The following is a 22874-nucleotide window of genomic DNA, read 5'->3' on the forward strand; positions in this document are numbered from 1 at the left end:
CGCAGAGCAGGGAGCCCGATGCGGGGCTCGATCCCAGGACCCTGGGATCATGACCTGAGCCGAAGGCAGACGCTTAACGACTGAGCCACCCAGGCGCCCTGCTCTCTTAATTTTCTTTTTGGATTGTTCATTGCTATTATATAGAAATACAATTGATTTTTATGCTGATTTTATATCCTGCCACTTTGTTGAATTCATTAGTTCTAGCAGATATTTTGTGAATTCTTTAGGATTTTGTACATATAAAATCATGCCATTTGTGATAGCTTTACTTCATCCTTTCCAATCTGGATGCCTTTTATTTCTTCTTCTTGTCTTAATTACTATAGACTGATTGCACTTTTAAGCAAAAAATTATAATGCAATTTCAGCATGATTTTGAAAGTCTACATAGAAAATGTATACATACTACTTCCCATGTCTGTAGACCGTATATCATGAAAAGGACAGGAAGCACACTAGCCTTTGTAGCTAACGAACATATACCATATCAACATTCCAGTGTCAATAGCATTTTAAATTATGCATGGTAATAAAACAGATTTCATACTTGTTTTGCACTGGATTATCTTTAGGATATTTTAAATAATGAAGAAATAGAAACAAGTTTGAGAAGCAATTTTTACCTTTAAAATTTATTACAGAAGCTATACATACAAAATGAAATCCTCTAGATACAAAAGATGTATCTGGAGTTATAATAAGCTTCAATAAAAATGAGTATGTGTGTATACATAAGTGCAAAAACATATACTGCTTTACATTTTTTCAGTGACTGGCATTGCTTTGTGCCTTATATAAGAGGATATCTATTTGTTAAGGGATCTAAATTCCTGGGTTTTATAAGGCTTTAAATACAATATCCAGATAAATCAACAACAAAAGGCAACTCAACTCAGAAACTGTTTTAGAATCCAGAATCTCTCATATGAGATTGTTATCTCCTATTCCCTTGAAGGAAGTTTCCAACTATTTTACAAACTATTATTAGAATGTCTTTGTAAAAAAACAAAACAAGAGAATATGCATGGCAGTGAATGATTTTATTGCTTTAAGAAAGAAATGTATTTTTGGTATCATTAATACAAAATTTATAATATTTATATTTATATAATTGTATATAAAAACTATCTATAGAATATAACCTAATCACAAATTTAGAAAGATATAGAGTTTTCAAATATAAAACCTTTGTGCTATTAAAAAGATATTGAACAAAGTAGATATTAATACATCTGCTGTGTGTATTATCATAAAAATAAACCAAAAAAATATTTAAAATCTTTATTAACCCAAATTAGAATTATAAAAATGTTTATCTAAATTTTGGCATTCAAGTACAGAAGTTGTTCAGGGCCTTCCCACAAATGACCTGAACCCTGGCTTTTAAGTAAATGGGGAGAGAAAGCTAAAGGCAAATAGGAGACAGGCATTGAAAAAAACAAAGAACAAAAGGATGGCAAAGACACGATGGTGAAGTAAGTTTCTAGTCTGATACAAGAAAATATTTTTAGGAAGGAAAAACGTTAAAAGTGCTTAAAACAAAAAAATGTCAATGTCACTAATTACTCTTAAGTGCCATAAAACATTAGTTATCAAAATAACTTTTATTAAGAGTTGGCCATACTTCAACTACTGATACACTACAGAATTACTACTACTACAGTGCCTTGTTCAAATTTCAAATATTTATCAGTTATCTCTGTAATTTATCTTACACATGTACATAAATACCAGAAAAGTTTAAATATTTTTATTTACTATTTTAATCTTTTCCTTAAAGATGCAGGATTTCATCTTGTATCACTTATATGGACATGACAAAAGTGAATTAAATAGCAACTGAATATAAAGAATACTTGATACCATGGCATCATGATCTGGAACAACTGAAGTTTTCTACCTCTTGCTCCATTTTCTAGATAAAGGGTAAAAAGGAAAAATAGTAACTTTCAGTATGAAAAAAGTTAAAGAAACATTACTCTATTGCTATTGTTTTACATCAACCACCTCAAGAATATTATTAACTCATGTATACATCTGAGAGAGAAAATAGGAATTTAGTTCAGTATTAAGACTATCACCTAAACTGATATCACCAATGGGACTTCATTATTTAAATCCCTCTGAAATAAGTCTGAGATGCAGTCATCTTATGTTAAGTTCAAACAGTTATAATCAAGGCACTAGTGTATTTGTAGATACTAATATTCTGTATTTTATAGGTACTAATATTACATACCTATCATACTATGTAGGTACCACAGTATACTTAGTAGATATACTAATTACTATGTGTATTATATATTAGTAGGTACATCAGTATGTACCTCCTAATACATACATTATACTGTAGATACATGGTAAATAGATTTATTATAGATATACTATGTTGTTATAGATATATACTATATTGTTATCATCCAGTATCTATTTTTAAAAATTAGTACTAATGCCCACTATAAAGCAAGATTAAGTAAAGACACATAGGTCTATCTTAAGGCTATCTTGAAAAAGAGCTATGTATCTTCATTAATACACACACAAAATAGAGATTTTTCAATCTACTGATACTACAGTTCCAATGTTTATTGAAGAAACACAAACTAGTGAAGTGCTAGATTTCAAAAAGTACAGAACTCAGTTGTATATAGAAATAATCCATAGTCCATATATTTAAAAATGGTCTTTAAAAATTCTTATAATCTTATAATTTCTTATATAGATTAGCTTACCTGAATAAGTGTTGTTTTGTCATAGTCCATGCGATGCTGATAAATACACTGGCTGATTACTGCATATAAATTTTCCAACTGAAAAATATTGTATTCTTGACTTTTTTTAACAACAGTCTTCAAAAGATTCTAAAAGAAAACATGAGTGTTTACATATGTGAGAGATAAATTCCGTGAGATATTTTAATTTTGAAGATTTGGGGAATTTTTAGCATATAAACCAGAAGAGGGCAGACCAATTACTTGATGAGACATGGTGGCCTCTGAAAGTGGCTCTGATACTTACCGGTGGTTCACTTCACCATCGTTCTAGGATCCTGGCCTCTGCCCTGGGTAACTCCCAACCTAAAAACTATAGCTGAGGAGGTGGCCAATTTTAATTTTAGCCATAAATCTCTATAGACAAATTAAAATATAACCTCAAACTAAATTAATAAGAAAAAAAGCAACATTTTTGCAGGGTATTTTATGGCAATGCAAGTACATTATAATGTGAAACAAGAGATAGTACATAAATGATGAACCACCTCACTACTTCAGTTCTTTTTTTTTTTTTTACGATTTATTTATCTATTTTAGAGGAAGAGAGTGAGAGAGAGAGCGAGTGAGCGAGGGGCACAAGGCAGAGGGAGAGAGTCTTAAGCAGACGCCCCGCTGAGCGCAGAGCCCAATGTGGGGCTCGACGTGGAGCTCGATCTCACAACCCTGAGATCATGTCCTGAGCCGAAACAGAGAGTGGGACACTTAACAGACTGTGCCACCCAGGCATCCCAGTTCTTTTTCTTAATGACTGAAGTGGACTCACTAGATTTCTGTGATTCTTTAAGTCTGGCCCTACAAGGATATGCCATTACCTCTCAGTTAACAAAAACAAACAAACAAACAAACAAAAAGCCATTATGGTTGAATAAAAACCAAATAAATTGGTCACTGATGATGGTCAGAAAACAATGTATATGGGCACCTGGGTGGCTCAGTTGGTTGAGCATCTGACTCCTGGTTTTGGCTCAGGTCAGGATCTCATGGATTGTGAGACTGAGCCCTGTGACGGGCTCCATGCTCAGCGGGGAGTCTGCTTGAGATTCTCTCCCTCTCCCTACCCCCCATGCTTGCCCTCTGTCTCTAAATAAATAAATAAATCTTAAAAAAACCCCAAAATAATGTATAGGATCAATAATGCAGACAAGTATGTTACAAACCAGAATATCAACACATTAGCCATCTCCAAACACTGCTTTTATGAAAGTTATTCTATACCAAGTTCACCCTTTTATAAAAGATCATTATTTATTGCATGAAGTCCATTTTTGGTGGGTTCTGTTACTAATCTGCATACTGAAAGCATTATGATTTCAATTTACATACTTTTAATCGTTCATGGTCCACGACAAGTGAGGGTGTAGGCTGGGAAAGAATTGCCAAAGCCTTTTCAACACTGATGAGCTGCTGTTGTTCTACTTGGGAACGTCTAGCTCGAGTCATTCGCAGAACACACATTTCTAGAATGAAAAGTTAAATAACTATTATGTGGTTCACAGACATTATGTTTAAAAGAAATATTAGGCAGATTAAATAGCAGGACATATTTACTAAAACACAAACACCAACTCTGGTTTATTGGCTCTGCTGTAAGATTAAGATGCTGCCACTCCTACTCTCAAAAAAGAAAGAGAAATACTTCTCAAATGGAGTATTTCAAAGGACCCTCAGCAGGATCCTTTGCACAAGATTACTTCGGCATGAGAGTCCTAGAATGTAAAAGCTGGAAGGGACCTCAGTAATCTAGGAGTTGCAAACTACCACCCATAGGCCCAATCTGCCCTACTGATATAAATAAAGTCTTATTAGAACACAACCATGCCCATTTTACATATGTGTGTCAATGTGGCTTTTCTAACAGAGTTGAGTAGTTGGGACAGAGATTGTACCACTAAATATTTACTTAAGTTCCTTTACAGAAAAAGTTTGCCTATCTCTGATCTAGAATAATCTACTCACTGATAAATAAGAAAAATGAGGCCAAGAGAGGTGAAGGGACTTTTTTCTAAGGTCAACTACCTAACTGTTAAGAGCCAGAACAAGAACCCAAATCTGTTGATATGTAAACAAGTACCTATCCCCCATTAAATAGTGTTCTTTAAAAAAAGATGATAAAAGAAAAATAAAACAATTCTGAACCCAAACAAAACATACTACATTATATAGCCAGAGATTAACATTTAAAATATCCACATTGAAAAGGCTATATCCTAGTCTATCCTGCTATGATTACTCAAACACACTAGAACTCATTTCAAGGAAGTCCTTGAAAAAGATTTGCCTACAGTTTATGACACTGAAAAAACAAAAAACAAAACAAAACAAAAAAGTCTCATGAACATCCTCATTACTTGTTTTTGACCAAAATGAATTTTTTAACTGTTATCCCTCTTTTTGCTTTGTAAGACTAAATAATGTTTGACTTTTCCAAAACCCAAACAAATCTACTGCTAAAGATCCAAGAAGATCCAGATAGAAGACAATTCTAAATGAAAAACTTTGGTGAAAGGATCATTAGAATAAATATAAATAATCTTGGACTTAACCCCTAAGAGAAATAGTGCAATGATAGTAACATTTGTTCTGTATCACTCAGCCAGAATTACAGAAAACTGCTGATTTTGCTTAAAAAGAAGAGGGTATCCTGCCAGTTTCTGAAAACTGTATAGCCAAGCACTTTGCTACGTGCTTTAGATGGATTATTTTATTCAAGTTTCAAAATATTTCATTACCCGACCACTACCTACCCCAATATTGCAGAAGAGAAAAGGGAGACTGACTGGTCAAGACCTTGCCCAAGCTCACAAGTTACTAAGGAGAAGGCTAGGGTTCAAATCCAGGTCTATTTGATGCCACTCTGCTTTTAACAACAGTGATTTACAAGATCAAGTTATTAAGTAAAGAAATTGCTATTTTTCCTAATTAACACCTGCATTCTGAAAGACAAGGAAATGGAATTAAATGAGATGGTAATTAGTCATTTAAAAACTTTGAGTGAGGGCGCCTGGGTGGCTCAGTCGTTAAGCGTTTGCCTTCGGCTCAGGTCATGGTCCCAGGGTCCTGGGATCGAGTCCCGCATCGAGCTCCCTGTTCCGCGGGAAGCCTGCTTCTCCCTCTCCCACTCCCCCTGCTTGTGTTCCCTCTCTCGCTATGTCTCTCTCTGTCAAATAAATAAATAAAATCTTAAAAAAAAAAAAAACAAAAAACTTTGAGTGAAACATTTTTAAACAATGAAGCATGGAACACTACATCAAAAACTAATGTACTGTATGGTGACTAACATAACATACTAATTAATTAATTAATTAAAGATTTATTTATTTGAAGGAGAGAGAGAGAATGCGCAGGGAGGGGCACAGGTAAAGGGAAAGAGAATCCCAAACAGACTTTGAGCTGAGTGCGGAGCCCGATGTGGGGTTCCATCCCACGACCCTGAGATTGCCACCTGGGCTGAAACCAAGAGTCGGACACCCAACCGACTGTGCCACCCAAGTGCCCCAAAACATCTTTTAAAATTAAAATTAGTAAGTTGCTTTAATTGAGAAAGACTTACCTTTTGCTTCATTTTCATCAGAAATATCTATTATCTGACAGCCAGAAGCATCTCCATCGCAAACAATTTTATCTTTCTTCACTTCTGTACATGCTGTGGTCTTCCCAGATTCTTCAAGTTCATTTTCAATACCACAAATACTTGAATTATTATGCCCCAATTCTATTTTGCTTTCAGAGGCATTTTGGTGCTTCTCATTTTCTTCCACTGAGGACTCTCCTGTGTTTCCAGTCTCATTGTGGTCTACACTTGTATCTTGATTTTCCTCTGTATCACTCTCAATTTTGTCATCTGTGACATTCTGGCTCTCATCTTTCACCTGTGAAATCTTCCTTCGTTTTGTTATGGTGCCTAAGTACCACTTTGACTTTTTGCGGATTTTTCTCTTCAACTGAGCTTCAAAGAATTTAAAGAAAAAGGATTAAAAGAACATTCAACAATTTTCTAAAGTCTAAGTGAGTGAAAAATACCTCCTGAGATATAAGAGGGTAGAGAGTTTGAGAAACTGCTGTAGTTTTTTATGGTTGGAACACAGAAACAAGGGTAGAGAGTACTGTGAGAAGAAGCTAGAAAGTGGGCAATAACGTGTCCTTCTAAAGAGTTTGGATTTTATCTTGAATAATTTTAAGGAGGGCAATGGTATGAACTGTATGATGACCCCATAACAACAATCGCTGTGGTGATGAACTGGAGAAAATGGCCTACACTTACTGAGTGCTCACCACGTGGTGGGGACTCTTCTAAGCTCTTTGTGTACTGACCCCCTGAAATTTCACTTTCACCTGATCAGGGTTGCTACCATTATCAACGTTGTTTTACAGATGAAGAAAACTAAGCTATACAGAGCTGAAACATTCTGCCTGGATCAGATACAGAATAACTACACTGTGATATTCTGTTTGGGAGATTCGTCCATACCTTTGCATGTGCTTGAATTTTAGTCATTCTCACTGTTGTATAATAATCCATATTTTCCCATTCTATTGTCGGTGGGCATTTGGGTTGCTCCCAGTTTTGGGCTATTATAAATACTGGTTCTAACAACATTCTTGTTCATGTCTTTCAGTGAACATAATGTATGCAATCCTGCTGGGTGTATAGCTAGGGATGGACTGTTTTAAAGGAGACATTGTCCATGTCCTCAATTTCCATATATATACTTGCCCAAAGCTGATTTGACCAAGAGCCGCTGGTAGTACAGATCTCTTGCTCGTCTGCCTTCTCATCCTCCCTTTCCCAGCTGCCATCTCCCATTTTTACAAAAGAAGGGCTTACTCTACCTATCTCAAATCACTTACCCCAGGATGGACAAGCATGCAATACAATAAGGTAATGTTCCAACCCCCGCAACAAACACACGCACACGCACACAGAATTTTAAAAATTCTGTTTAAAAGCATCTGACATCTAACAAGACACCGAGGAATTATGATACCAGAATCTGGAAAAACAAATGAATAACTGAGAGTCTAAGAAGCTGAGGAGAGTTGGGACATTCATAGGGCTTAAAGAACAAAAACTGGAATTAAGAGCCTGCCAAGGATGGGAGGCCTTGGGAAAACCCATGCGCTCTGGGTTAGTACCCTCTGGAGTTACACCCTAAGAATAAGGAGGAACAGGAAATAGACTAGAATTTATAGAAATGAAAATCAATTTCAAATCAGTCAATCTGCAGTTAGATGAAGGTGAGCTGGGACTGCAAGTGGCATATCATTATAAACCTGGATTTATTTCAAGAATGCAAACTTGCCTTAACATTAACAAAATCAAGGTAATTTACCACATCGATATAGAGGAAACTAAGGAGAAAGTAACTGGCATCAGTAGAAAATAAAGGCTAGTTTTATAAGTAAAAGTTACCCAAGGGCACTTACCAGGAGTACTACAAGCCACAGGAGTACTAGTTGTCTTGAGTTTTTCATTCTGCTCCGGATCTGATCTTTTATCACCAGCAGAGGTGGAATTTTGCTTTGGCATCACATGATAGTAAGATGGGGCATATTTGGACGAGCTACAACCTTATAAATAGACATGGGATATCAAGTCAAATGTCCAGATTTCAAAATTACATGGAGGGTTAATGAAAAGGACTCAATACACTACATCAGAGGCATCTTTTTTCTGATGCTAAATCATTTTCCTACCTCTCTTCTTTCTAGATTCCCGAATTTCTTCACAAAGCTGCTCAAAGTCTTCATCAAGTTCTTCTTTAATTATTGCATAGGCCGTATCTCTTAAAGCACAGGCTCTATGCCTAATAAGACGATCTGAGAAATGAATAAAGAATTCAGTTTTAAAATCTCTCCTTTCAATAATTTACCAAAAATAAGCTCAACATGTTGGGCTAAGATTATAGTCATTAAAATTCCTTTTTTACTTTTACCATGAATAGTAAATGTTACTGGAATTGTATTATTCTGTTTTTGCTATTAATCTAATGTTCTGGACATCCGATTCAATACAGCAGGCTAAACCCAAACAATTTTGTTGCTCTGCCCTATCTAGCTCCCCTTGAAATATCAGGGAAAAAAAAAAAAAATCAATCAATCAACAGCAAGACCATACAACAACATGACAACAACAAAAACAGCAAGGAAGGCTATTGGTGTCGTTAGTGAGCCAGAGATGTAAAAGAATTTTAGAAGATAGAGAGGATGTTATTGCATTGACAGAGAAACTAAACAGACAATTAAATAGCAACATTACACAGGAAACACTGGAAAAGTCCCTATACTCAGAGTCCAAGCACTGTAAACTGGAATATTCTCTGAGGCAGAGGGCAGATAATAAGTGAATGTAAAACTGCTTGAACAACTGGATCAGTTCCCTCACAGGGAGGTAGGCTATAATATTCACACCCAGGTGGGAGTTGGTAGCAATAGCTAGAATATCAGAAGGATTCTTCAGGGGATTTCTAACATGGCATTTGGGCCCAAAGAAGGGCAAAGGCAAAAGCCTAAGCACTGGTTCCCCAAGTGTGGTAGCATCAGTGTCACCTGGAAACTGGTCAGAAATGTAAATTCTCACGTCCTCCCCTACATCTACAGAATCAGGAACCATGGAAACGGGGCCCTGCAAGCGGCATCTTAACAAGCGCTTTAGGAGATGCTGACTGCCCGCTGCAGGCATACCACTGGTCTAAAGTAGTTTTAGATTGTCACCGTGGACAGGAGACGTGGCAGCAGCCTGACTGTAGTGATACAGAAAAAGCCCTCAGCATCCAGGGTAAATGCTTCCTTCTTTCTACAATTAGGGGTGTTCTCAGGTTGGCAGCCTGCTCCCCATGGTTAACCTACAGAACCCTGAACTACAGGTTAAAGGCTAGGGGAGGAGAGGGCAGAGGACTGGAAGCAGAACAGTGAGCTTTTCAATTGTTGAAGAAACTCTCAGTAGGTCCCTATGCTAATCGGTCTAATTTATAAACACTACCAACTAGAAAACAGAAAGCCAGTGTACTGGGGGAGAGAGTTAACATAGCAAACAGGACTATTAAAAAAAATTATCCACTGAGAGAGTTAAGGACACTATCCACAAAACAAAAATAGGAAGCTAGGAAAAAGAAGCACTGAAGGAAAATATTTTTGGGTAAGAGTAAGTTTATATCAAGTTGAATATCATTATATATATGAACAAATATATTATTAAAAAAATCCTTACTTTATAAATTTTATTTTTTATAATAGATTGCATAGGTGAGGACACAATAGGTGTATGTATAGAAAAGGTCTAAAAAGATCCCCAAACTTAACAATGTCCACCTCTGGAGAGAGGAAATGGGGGACTTAGTTTTCATTTTTATTGAAGTGTAGTTGACTTATATTAGTTTCAAGTGGACAACACAGTGATTCAACATTTATATACATTATGAATTGATCACCATAATAAATCTAGAGGGCTTAGTTTTTAAAATATTATTAGCAAGTCGGGGTGCTGGGGTGGCTCAGTTAGTTAAGTGTCCAACTTGGTTTTGGCTCAGGTCATGATCTCAGGGTCCTGGGATGGAACCCCACGTCAGGCTCCAGGCTCTGAGAAAATGTTTTCAAACCTTTTTTATTACAGAATGTTTATTTTCCACTTGGAGAAAGAGCACTGATAAACAAAGGAAAGAAGCTAAGTTGTTATGCAATTCTGTGTCTCGTTAGAGGATACACCAAGGAATTGTAAATACAGGTACGCTGCAGTCAAAGAAACCTGCATTCCAATTCTGCTTCTGCCACTTCCTGGCAGTATGACCCCGAGTATGTTTTTTAACCTCTCTAACTTCATTTTGTTCTAAATGGCCCTGTGAATGTAAAATGTTTATATCACCTGGCATAAAGTCAACCCTCACTAAATGTTAGCAGTCCCTGTCCCCCCCGCCCCCGGGGAGGAAAACAAACCCACTAATGCTCACCTCCAGGATCTCTATCTGGATTGTATTCTAAAGCATTACTACAGATTAGATCAATATCACTCAAATAGTCTTTCACAGTCAGATACTTGTGGAGATCAATTTTACTGATTATAGATGAAAGGTCCATTGGTTGCTTTATCACAGTGACATAATCAGGAACCTAAAATTCAAGCAAATGACCAAATCACTAAATTAACTCTGAACATAAAAAAAATCTGAGTCCAGTTGCTCTGCCAGGCAATATAGGGGAGAGAGAATAAATATATAAGAGATAACGATAATGTATTAATATGAAACCTTTGACTCTGTTTAAAGCTGGTTTTGTTTTGTATTTACTCCTGTTCTTGGGCACCTGTATCTCCAGTAATATCTTAGACCTCTTTCCTTATCCAAATGTCACCCATCCTTCAATGTCAACTTAAGACTTCACACTTCACTCTCCAGGTCACTTTAAACCGTGTAGGTCACAGTATTATGTAGCCTTAAGTCAATCTTAAATTATGTCTAGAATGTCTGGGTTGGCAGACAAAGTTAACTGGCTACTCTTTGGAGGAAAGGAAAATGCATTACATGGCTTTTAAGTCTCCATGTGCTTAGGACACTACTCGGTATATTCTACATAAAGAAAATAAGCTCAGAGTATAGACAGGGAACCACATAAACAATTCAAATATTCTCTAATTCATTATAGTTTAGAACAAATTTGAGCCAAAGATTAAATCAATACCTCATCAGGGTCAACAGGTTTAGTAAATACTCTGAATCGCTTGTCAATAGCAAGCCTATGTGTAACATTTCTCAAGAAAATCCTCAGTTCTCTAAATGTATCTTCTTCTTGTTCTTCTAGTCGTTTCACTTCTTCTACTGTCAGTGGTCTTGGCTCAGGTGGTGGTGCTACAGGGAGGACCTCCAAGGCCTGCAAAACTTCACACGAACGGAAGATTTTAGTTACTACTCTCCCATCATAGCAAGGGTGACAAATGATTCAAGGGCCAGGCTTTCAGGGGTTATCCTCCTTACATCTGCCGGGAATTAGAGGATTTGAAATACTCAAGTGCTACCATAATTTCTATCGCTAGCTCCCCTCCAGCAACAATTGGTAATTTATTTGTAATGTTAATTCCTAAGTCACTACCTCTGTTCCATTTTAAGATCAATTAAGAGGCTATTAAAACTTTCAAAATGCATTATTTCCAGCACAAGAATATTCTATTAAAAAAAGCTTTTTACGAGTTAATTTCTGAACTAATAAAAAACTGTGGTATGTTTCAAATATAATAAGTTTAATTTTGTTTAAACAGATATGCACTGAGTATTCAGGATAAAAAAGGAGTATGAGAGGGCGCCTGGGTGGCTCAGTTGGTTAAGCGACTGCCTTCGGCTCAGGTCATGATCCTGGAGTCCCTGGATTGAGTCCCGCATCGGGTTCCCTGCTCAGCAGGGAGCCTGCTTCTCCCTCTGACCCTCCCCCATCTCATGTGCTCTCTCTCTCATTCTCTCTGTCTCAAATAAATAAATAAAATCTTAAAAAAAAAAAAAAAGGAGTATGAGAGTGATGCCCCAATAAAATGGCAATCTATTAAAGGAGTAAGGGACAATTATCACATCGTTGTAATGTTATATTAGTAGTATGAAAAAAGTACACTGGGTCATAATGGTAGAAAATTAATTTTGCCTAGATATGTTAAGGAGGAAAAAAATGAATTATAGAAGGACAAGTGGTTCCTTAGGCAGAGATAGGCAATGAGGATAGAAGCGTTACTGACAGAGAGCAAGCATAAATGAAATTATGAAAAGACAGGAATATGATGCATGTGGTGTAAAAACAGAGTGTTTGCAAGGAAAGAGATGGGGGAAGGAGGGGAGAACAAAAGTGCCAAAAATGGGCTTGGGAAGACAGGCTGGAGCTTTACAATGAATTCCAGCTGAAATTCTCCATGGACTGGGTCTACAGTAGGAAAGTCCTTGTATGCTTTAAGATCTTTAGTCTACTTTAATGGGAAGCACAGAGATTTGTAAGCAAACCTAACAACTGAGGTTTTGAGTTTGTGTTATTAGAAGATGACAATGCCATTAATATTTTATTCCCACTTTCTCGAAATTATTATATGTTAAACTTTGATAGAGAAACTAACCTGCTTTCTTTTTTGATAAAGGAGGCTTAGCAGCTTGCTTTAGAATTAAATCTTCAAAAAATTTTGTTCGTTCTTCTTTACCAGGTAACTGGACATTGAAAATTTCTCCATAATCACGGATAAATAATTCTTGCACCTTAAAAAAGAAAATACATGCATTATATATGTGTATACATAATACTATGCATATATACCATTCAATGCAACAGTGGGTTATTACACACATATTTTTAATGACCTGAACTGTGTACTAAAGAGATGTTTTTATTAAAACACAGATCTTTTATGTATGCTGGAGTTAGATATAAATCATATATGCAAAAGAGTAGGAGTTAAAAAGTAGGGGATCTTCTTTAAAACTCAAGACTCCAAAGTATAATTCGTGTGGCAAGTGACATGGCAATATTTGATTTCAAGGGTTTTTGGGGATCAATTAACTCATATTCACAACCCAAAGTGAGATAGGATAAGAATAAAGGCTAGGGGGCGCCTGGCTGGCTCAGTTGATAGATCATGCAACTCTTGATCTCGGGGTTGTGAGTTTGAGCCTCACTCTGGGTGTAGAAATTACTTAAAAATGAAATCTTTAAAAAGAAATTAAAAAAATAATAATAAAGGCTAGAAAATAACAGGTGCTGGTGAGGATGTAGAGAAATTAGAACCCCTGAGCTGATAGGAATGTTAAAATGGTACAGCGGCTATGGAAAACACAGAATTACCGTGTAATCTAGTATACAGATCTGAAGAGCTGAAAAAAAACAAAAAACAAACCACCACTCAAACACATACTTGTATACCAATGATCATAGCAGGATTATTCATAGTAGGCAAGAGGTAGAGACAATCCAAATGTTCATCACTAGATGAATGGATAAAAATGTGATATATACATAAAATGGAATATTATTTAACCTTAAAAAGGAGTGAAATTCTAATGCATGCTACAACATGGATGAACTCTGAAAACATGCTAAGAGAAATAAGCCAGTCATAAAAGGACAAATACCATATGAATCCACTTATACAAGGTATGTAAAATAGGTGAATTCACAGAGACAGAAATTTATTGTAACAGAGGTTACTAGAGGTTAGATAAAGGAGGGAATGGGGAGTAATTGTTTAATGGGTATAAAGTTTCTGTTTGGGATGATGAAAAAGTTCTGGAAACAGATAGTGGTGATGGCTGCACAACACTGTGAATATACTCAATGCAATGTACTTGACATCACTGAATCGTACACTTAAAAATGGTTAAAATGGTAAATTTTATGTTATGCATATTTTACTGCCAAAAGAATGGCAAAAGAGATCCCAAAAGGATGTTTCTAAACAACCTCTTAACCTTTTCCACTATTTTTTTAAAAGATTTTATTTATTTGACAGAGAGAGAGAGAGCATGAGCGTACAAGCGGGGGGAGGGGCAGAGGGTGAGGGACAAGCAGACTCCTTGCTGAGCAGTGAGCCGGATGTGGGATGATCCCAGGACCCTGAGATCATGACCTGAGCCGAAAGCAGACTTTTAACCGACTGAGCTACCCAGGTGCCCCTCCCCCCACCCAGTATTATTATTAGAGGATAATAATGTTTATTCCTTGTGTGATGCTTACATACTTTGATTTGGGTATCTTTGATATATAGAAGGTTACATTCATAGCTTCTGCATAACCTGATTTACAGGGTCTTCCATGCTCCCATATATGAAAATGTTCCTAGTATGTTATATGAAGCTTTTCCTATTGCCTCAACATCATTTATGAAATGTCTCTATCTTTGCTAATTCATTTACTAAATTACTATGTAAATAAGAGTCTAATGGATTTTATTATATTAATTTCTCTATGCTGGCCCAAATTCCAGTTTTATTTCTAATTTTGTGGTATGCTTTAATATTTGGTGGGCCAAGAACCTCCTCATAGCTTTTTCAACATTTTTTTGGGAAATTCAAGCACTTTTTCCTTTGACACTGATTTTTAGGATCCTACCTATTTTGCTGGGATTTATACTGGAATTTGTGCCTTTTCCCCCTTCCTGGTGGCCTGGAAGTTATATGCTGTAATTTTTTTATGTTATAAGTTTTAACAGATATATCTAAGCTTTTTCTAGCAAACTGTAACGTTAGTCAATATCTACATATCAGACAAAAATCTGAATGTGCGTTTACTTCCTTATTCTCCTTTGCTATGTCCTTCCTGCCATTATTAAATTCAGACCAAGACCAACTTAGTTTCACATTCCTTAAAAAATTTTTTCTATCACAATTTTGTGACAATAAGTTTACTGTTTTCTTTGTTCACTGCTTCTTATATGCCACTTCTACAAAATAAAAATCCAAGAGAAATAATCGTTTAATAATCAATTCTTTCAGTCAAGGGTTTATGGGTAATAGTTTCTTAGGCATGGCATATTCAAAACTGTCTTTGGGGTGCCTGGGTGGCTCAGTTGGTTAAGCATCTGACTCTTGATTTCGGCTCAGGTCATGATCTCAGGGTTGTGAGATTGAGCCCTGAATCAGACTCTGCGCTAGGCATGGAGCCTGCTTAGGATTCTCTCTTTCCCTCTTCCCCAGCCTCTCTCCCTAAAAATCTTTGTTTTGTTCTCTCACTCAAATGCTTACTTTGTTGAGAAGAAAATCAAAAGTCTAAAATTATTTTCCTTCAAAACTCTGGAAATAGGGGCGCCTGGGTGGCTCAGTCTTTGGGCGTCTGCCTTCGGCTCAGGTCATGGTCCCAGGGTCATGGGATCGAGCCCCGCATTGGGCTCCCTGCTCCGCGGGAGGCCTGCTTCTCCCTCTCCCTCTGCTTGTGTTCCCTCTTTCATTGTGTCTCTCTCTGTCAAATAAATAAATAAAATCTTTAAAAAAAAAAGATTCTCTCCCTCTCCCTCTGCCACTCCCCTCCTCTAAAATAAATGAATAAATCTTAAAAAAAAAAAACAACTCTGAAAATAAATATTGCTCACTTGTCTCCTTAGTAGCTAGTGTTAACAATGGGAAGGTAGAAGCAATTTGATTTTCAGTCCTTCCTGGTAGTATTCTTTCTCTCAGTAGATTTTAAAATTTTCCTCTGTACTTCCGACATCCTGAAATTTTATCTGGATGTGGGCCTTTTTATTTTTTTTAATTTAATTTAATTATGTTATGTTAGTCACCATACATCATTAGTTTTTGATGTAGTGATCCACGATTCATTGTTCTTGTATAACACCCAGTGCTCCATGCAGTACGTGCCCTCCTTAATACCCTTCACTGGGCCAACCCATCCCTCCGCCCCCCTCCCCTCTAAAACTCTGTTTGTTTCTCGGAGTCCATAGTCTCTCATGGTTCATCTCCCCCTCCGATTCCCCCCGCTTCATTCTCTTAATGTCCTCCTTGCGATTCCTTATGTTCCACAAGTAAGTGAAACCATATGATAATTGACTTTCTCTGCTTGACTTATTTCACTTAGCATAATCTCCTCCAGTCCCATCCATGTTGATGTAAAAGCTGGGTACTCATCCTTTCTGATGGCTGAGTAATATTGCATTGTATATATGGACCACATCTTTATCCATTCATCTGTTGAGGGTATCTCGGCTCTTTCCAAGTTTGGCTATTGCAGACATTGCTATGAACATTGGGGTGCATATGGCCCTTCTTTTCACTACATCTGTGTCTTTGGGGTAAATACCCAGGAGTGCAATTGCTGGGTCACAGGGTACCTCTATTTTTAATTTTTTGAGGAAACCCCACACTGTTTTCCAAAGTGGCTGTACCAACAGTGTAAGAGTGTTCCCCTTTCTCCAACCTCTCCAACATTTGTTGTTTCTTGCCTTGTCAATTTTTGCCATTCTAACTGGTGTAAGGTGGTATCTCAATCTAGTTTTGATTTGAATATCCCTGATGTCTAATGATGAACATTTTTTCATGTGTCTGTTAGCCATTTGTATGTCTTCTTTGGAGAAGTGTCTGTTCATGTCTTCTGCCCATTTTTTGACTTATGTTTTTTGGGTGTTGAGTTTGAGTTCTTTATAGATCTTGGAAATCAGCGCTTTGTCTGTAGTGTCATTTGCAAATATCTTCTCCCATTCTGTGGGTTGCCTCTTTGTTTTGTTGACTGTTTCCTTTGCTGTGCAGAAGCTTTTTATCTTGATCAAGTCCCAAGAGTTCATATTTGCTTTTGCTTCACTAGCCTTTGGAGATGTATCTTGAAAGAAGTTGCTGTGGCTGATGTCAAAGAGGTTACTGCTTATGTTCTCCTCTAGGATTTTGATGGATTCCTCTGTCACATTGAGGTCTTTCATCCATTTTGAGTTTATCTCTGCGTGTGGTGTTAGAGAATAGTTGAGTTTCATTCTTCTGTGTATAGCTGTCCAATTTTCCCAGCACCATTTATTGAAGAGACTGTCTTTGTTCCATTGCATATTTTTTCCTGCTTTGTTGAAGATTGTTTGACCACAGAGTTGAGGGTCCATATCTGGGATCTCTATTCTGTTCCATTGGTCTATATGTCTGTTTTTGCGCCAGTACCATGCTGTCTTGGTGATCACTGCTTTGTAATATAGCTTGAAATCAGGTAACGTGATGCCCCCAGCTTTGTTTTTCTTTTTCAACGTTTCCTTGGTGATTCAGGGTCTTTTCTGATTCCATACAAATTTTAGGATTGTTTGTTCCAGCACTTTGAAAAATGTCATTGGAATTTTGATTAGGATGGCATTGGAGGTATAGATTGCTCTGGGTAGCATAGACATTTTAACAATGTTTATTCTTTCGATCCATGAGAATGGAATGTTTTCCCATCTTTTTGTGTCTTCTTCAATTTCTTTCATGAGTGTTCTGTAGTTCCTAGAGTACAGATCCTTTACCTCTTTGGTTAGGCTTATTCCGAGGTATCTTATGGTTTTTGGTGCTATTGTAAATGGAATCGTTTCTCTAATTTCTCTTTCTACAATTGCATTGTTAGTGTATAAGAAAGCAACTGATTTCTGTGCATTGATTTTGTATCCTGCCACATTACTGAATTGCTGGATGAGTTCTAGTAATTTGGGGGTGGAGTCTTTTGGGTTTTCCACCTAAAGTATCATGTCATCTGTGAAGAGAGAGTGTTTGACTTCTTCTTTGCCAATCTGAATACCTTTTATTTCTTTTTGTTGTCTGATTGCTGTTGCTAGGACTTCTAGTACTATGTTGAACAACAGTGGCAAGAGTGGGCATCCTTGACGTGCTCCTGATCTTAAGAGAAAGGCTCTCAGCTTTTCCCCATTAAGGATGATATTCGCTGTGGGTTTTTCATAGATGGATTTTATGAACTTGAGGAATGTTCCCTCTATGCCTATACTCTGAAGAGTTTTAATCAGGAAAGGACGCTGTGTTTTGTCAAATGCTTTTTCTGCATCAATTCAGAGGACCATATGGTTCTTCTCTCTCCTCTTATTAACGTGTTCTATCACACTGATGGATGATCCTTTTAATGTATTGTTGGATCCTATTAGCTAGGATTTTGTTGAGAATTTTGGAATCCATATTCATCAGGGATATTGGTCTGAAATTCTCCTTTTTGATGGGGTCTTTGCCTGGTTTAGGGATTAAGGTAATGCTGGCATCATAGAATGAGTCTGGAAGCTTTCTGTCTGTTTCTGTTTTTTGAAACAGCCTCAGGAGAATAGGTATTATTTCTTCTTTGAATATTTGGTAGAATTCCTCAGGGAATCCATCAGGCCCTGGACTCTTTTTTGGGGGAGGTTTTGGTCACTGCTTCAATCTTGTTACTGGTTATTGGCCTATTCAGGGTGTCAATTTCTTCCTGTTTCAGTCTTGACAGGTTATAGGTTTCCAGGAAGGCATCCATTTCTTCCAGGTTGCTTAATTTATTGGCATATAGTTGTTGATAATAATTTCTAATAATTGTTTCTATTTCCTTGGTGTTAGTTGTGATCTCCCCCCTTTCATTCATAATTTTATTGATTTGGGTCCTTTCTCTTTTCTTTTGGGTAAGTCTGGCCAGTGGTTTATTGATCTTATTCTTTCAAAGAACCAGCTTCTAGTTTCGTTGATCTGATTTACTGTGTTTCTGGTTTCTAATTCATTGATCTCTGCTCTAATCTTAATTATTTCTCTTCTAATGCGTGGCTTAGGCATCATCTGTTGCTTTTTCTCTAGTTCTCTAAGGTGTAAAGTTAGTTGGTGAATTCTGGATTTTTCTATCTTTTTGAGTGAGGCTTGGATGGCTATGTATTTCCCCCTTAGGACCGCCTTTGCAGTATCCCATAGGTTTTGGACCAATATGTTTTCATTCTCATTGGTTTCCATGAATTGTTTAAGTTCTTCTTTGATTTCCTGGTTGACCCAAACATTCTTGAGCAGAGTGGTCTTTAGTTTCCAAGTGTTTGAATTTCTTCCAAATTTTTTCTTGTGATTGAGTTCCAGTTTTTTTTTTAAGATTTTTATTTATTTATTGAGAGAAAGAATAATAGCACGAGAGGGGTGAGAGTCAGAGGGAGAAGGAGACTCCCTGCTGAGCAGGGAGCCCAATGTGGGACTCGATCCCAGGACTCCAGGACCATGAGCCAAAGGCAGTCGCTTAACCAGCTGAGCCACCCAGGCGCCCTGAGTTCTAGTTTTAAAGCATTATGGTCTGAGAATACACAGGGAATAATCTCAATCTTTTGGTATCGTTTGAGACCTGATTTGTGACCCAGTATGTGGTCTATTCTGGAGAAAGTTCCGTGTGCCCGCGAGAAGAATGAGTATTCTGTTGTTTTAGGGCAGAATGTTCTGTATATATATGAGGTCCAGCTGCTCCAGTGTGTCATTCAAAACTCTTGTTTCTTTGTTGATTTTCTGCTTAGATGATCTGTCTATCGCTGAGAGTATTAAGGTCTCCTACAATTAATGTATTATTATCAATATGCTATTTTGGTTAGCAATTGGCTTATGTAGATGGCTGCTCCCATGTTGGGGGCATAGATACTTACAGTTGTTAGATCTTCTTGTTGGATAGACCCTTTAAGAATGATATAGTGTCCTTCTGTGTCTCTAACTACAGTCTTTTTTTTTTTTTTTTTTTTAAGATTTTATTTATTTATTTGACACAGAGAGAGAAAGCACAAGTAGGCAGAGAGGCAGGCAGAGAGAGAGGGAGAAGCAGACTCCCCACTGAGCAGGGAGCCCGATGCGGGGCTTGATCCCAGGACCCAGGGATCATGACCTGAGCCGAAGGCAGCCGCTTAACCGAATGAGCCACCCAGGCGCCCCTCTAACTACAGTCTTTAGCTTAAAATCTAATTTGTCTGATATAAGAATTGCTACCCCAGCTTTCTTTTGAGGTCCGTTGGCATAGAAGATGGGTCTCCATCCCTTCAGTTTCAGTCTGGACCTATCTTCAGGTTCAAAATGAGTCTCTTGTAAACAGCATATGGATGGGCCCTGTCTTTTTATCCAATCTGCAACACTGTGCCGTTTTATGGGAGCATTTAGGCCGTCCACGTTGAGACTGATTATTGAAAGATGAATTTACTGTCATCATGTTGCCTGTTAAGTCCTTGTTATAGTTCTATAGATTGTCTCTGTAGATTTCTGTTCTATATCACTCTTGGGGTCTTTCTCCTTTTATAGAACCCCCCCTTAATGTTTCTTGCAGGGCCGACTTAGGGGTCACATATTCTTTCAGTTTCTGCCGCTCTTGGAAGCTCTGCATCTCTCCATTCTAAATGAGAGCCTTGCTGGATAAAGTATTCTTGGCTGCATGTTCTTCTCGTTTAGTACCCTGAATATGTCTTGCCAGCACCTTCTGGCTTGCCAGGTCTCTGTGGATAGGTTTGACGTTATTCTGATGTTCCTCACTCTGTACGTAAGGAATCTCTTCCCCCTAACTGCCCTTAAAATGGCTTCCTTGGTTCTAAGATTTGTGAGTTTTACTATTACATGCTGGGGCGTTGGCCTGTTTTCCTTGATCTTGGAAGGGGTCCTCTGCCTCTAAGACATGAATGTTTGTTTCATTCCCCAGATTAGGGAAGTTCTCAGCTATGATTTGCTCACTAGTCCTCTCTCTCTCTCCACCTCTTCAGGGATCCCAATAATTCTTACATTGGAATGTTTCATGGTGTCACTTTTTTCTCTGATTCTCTTTTCATGGATCTTGAGTTGTTTCTCCCTGGCCTCCTCTTTATCCTTTTTTTCTATCAATTGGTCTTCTAATTCATTCTTCTGCCTCGCTTACCCTGTTAGATTATCTAGATTAGACTGGATCTCATTGATAGCATTTTTAAGTTCTGCCAGTTCAGCTTTCATTTCTGCCCTTAGAGACTCTTATGTTGCCATTAATCGATTTCTCCATTCTAGCTATTGTCTTCACAACTGCTACTCTGAATTCCATCTCTGACATCTTGGTTATATCTGTAACCATTTGTAAATCTGTGGCAGAAATCACAGTCTCTGAGTCTTTCCTATTTTGTTCCTCCTCCTAGTCATTCTGTTGAGGGGTGGTTGAAGGAATGTACAGAGTCCAAATTATTGACCACAACCCAAGATGCATCTGTTTTATAGGGATCTTAGGGTTGTTGACCTCTTGTTCTCCCAGCCTGTCTTCTGGGGGAGGGGCCTGCGCACTGTTACTCAGGCAACCTTGTTTGGGCAAGAGTTGCCCTGCCCCCTGTGTGGGGGGGGAATGGGCTCAGTGAAAACCGGTTTGGGGGGGCTTTTGTTCTCTGGCAGCTTTCCGCGTCTCTTCTGAGAGAGCAGAAGAGATCGTTTCCAACCCTCTGCCTCAGAGGAGAGATCGCAGTCAGTTCTTCAGTGAGCTCTCCAGGCCACACTATCTCCGTTTCTGTGCAGCCGTCCTGGGTTGGGAGACCCTCAGCAGCGCTTCCAGTCCTTGCCTCCAGGTTGGAGCACTTCTCTGCCCTTTGTGCTTCTAAAACTGCCAGCCACCCCCAGTTGGCATGCATGTCCCCCGCCGCTCCAGGTTTCATTCCGGGGGAGTTGCCCTAAAGTCCTTTCCCCGCCACTACCTGTCTGCGAGTCTCTGCCCCGTTCCCAACACAGGAGGCTTTCACTCACCGGTGTTGCAAGATCCCAACGGCTCCCTCCCCTTTCCGTTTATCTTCCGATATCTGCCCGCAGAATCACAGCTCCCTGCTTCATACCTCGAAACCAAACACCTGCGATATTCTGTTTGTAGGGATCCAGATACATCTTACATCTCAGGCTGATTTCGTGGGTTTTCGGAGTGGTCTGGTAGATATCCAGCTCAATTCTGGGGACCAGCTGGAATAGGGTTCCCTACTCCTCGCCATATTTTCCTCCCTGCTGGGCCTTTTTATATCCATCAATTAGAACACAGAAACTTTTACATCTGAACTTAAGGTATTCTTTAACTCTACAAAAGGTTTTAGAGTATGTGACTATTTTCTCTTCTACATTTATTTTCTCTTCCCATAAGCCCATTAAATAGGTGTTAGACCTGAATTGATCACCTCTATTTTAGCTTTTTTTCCTCCCTTTTCAAATCTCTGTCCTTTTGTATCATATATCATAAGAATTCCTGGTCTCATGATGTTCCATCTCACTAATTGCTCTTCATCTGTGTCTGCTCCTTTTCAAAAGCCTCATGGAGTTTTTTTTTATTGGGGGGGGGGTTATTTCATTCATAGTCTCTCCAATTGGTTCTTTTCTACAACAGTCTGTTGGTAATGCATGAATATAATTATTCATTGAGCAGTCTTTCTCAAATACTTATTTATAAGCTCATCTTTGCCTTTGAATTCTTGACTGCCCATAGATGCTTTTTCTGTTTATTCTAGCTTCTACTTCCAGTGATTATGAAGAAGCTAGTCTATCCTGGAAATAGAATGTACCTGTAATTTGCTTTCTGGGCAACAGGGTCTCCCCATTCTTCCTGATATTGGCAGCCATAGCTAGTTACTGCTCTGACACATTAATCTTTGGGCCCACCCTCACTGCTCTAGCTAAGGATGAACAACTCTGCTGATTGCTGCTTGGCACGGCCAGAAGTGAAGAAAGCCAGTTAACTCAAAGTTGTCCAAGG

The 22874-nt window shown here is 38.0% G+C and overlaps 1 protein-coding gene across 1 annotated transcript in view; it reads right to left on the reverse strand.

The window, feature by feature from the left end:
* Positions 1–778: 778 nt before the first annotated feature.
* ATAD2 (ATPase family AAA domain containing 2) overlaps positions 779–22874 on the reverse strand; it is a 73692-nt gene continuing 51596 nt past the window's right edge. Inside the window, exons 20-28 of the mRNA XM_035011861.1 lie at positions 12856–12991; positions 11448–11644; positions 10721–10880; positions 8472–8594; positions 8202–8345; positions 6328–6723; positions 4101–4234; positions 2736–2864; positions 779–1918 (exon numbers count right to left, since the gene is read on the reverse strand). Coding sequence (XP_034867752.1) covers positions 1874–1918; positions 2736–2864; positions 4101–4234; positions 6328–6723; positions 8202–8345; positions 8472–8594; positions 10721–10880; positions 11448–11644; positions 12856–12991 — 1464 coding nt within the window. The 3' untranslated portion in view covers positions 779–1873. The remainder of the gene's footprint in view (positions 1919–2735; positions 2865–4100; positions 4235–6327; positions 6724–8201; positions 8346–8471; positions 8595–10720; positions 10881–11447; positions 11645–12855; positions 12992–22874) is intronic.

The sequence above is a fragment of the Mirounga leonina genome, unplaced genomic scaffold (assembly GCF_011800145.1).
Source record: "Mirounga leonina isolate KUSES-001 unplaced genomic scaffold, KU_Mleo_1.0 Mir_165, whole genome shotgun sequence".
Lineage (NCBI taxonomy): Eukaryota > Metazoa > Chordata > Mammalia > Carnivora > Phocidae > Mirounga > Mirounga leonina.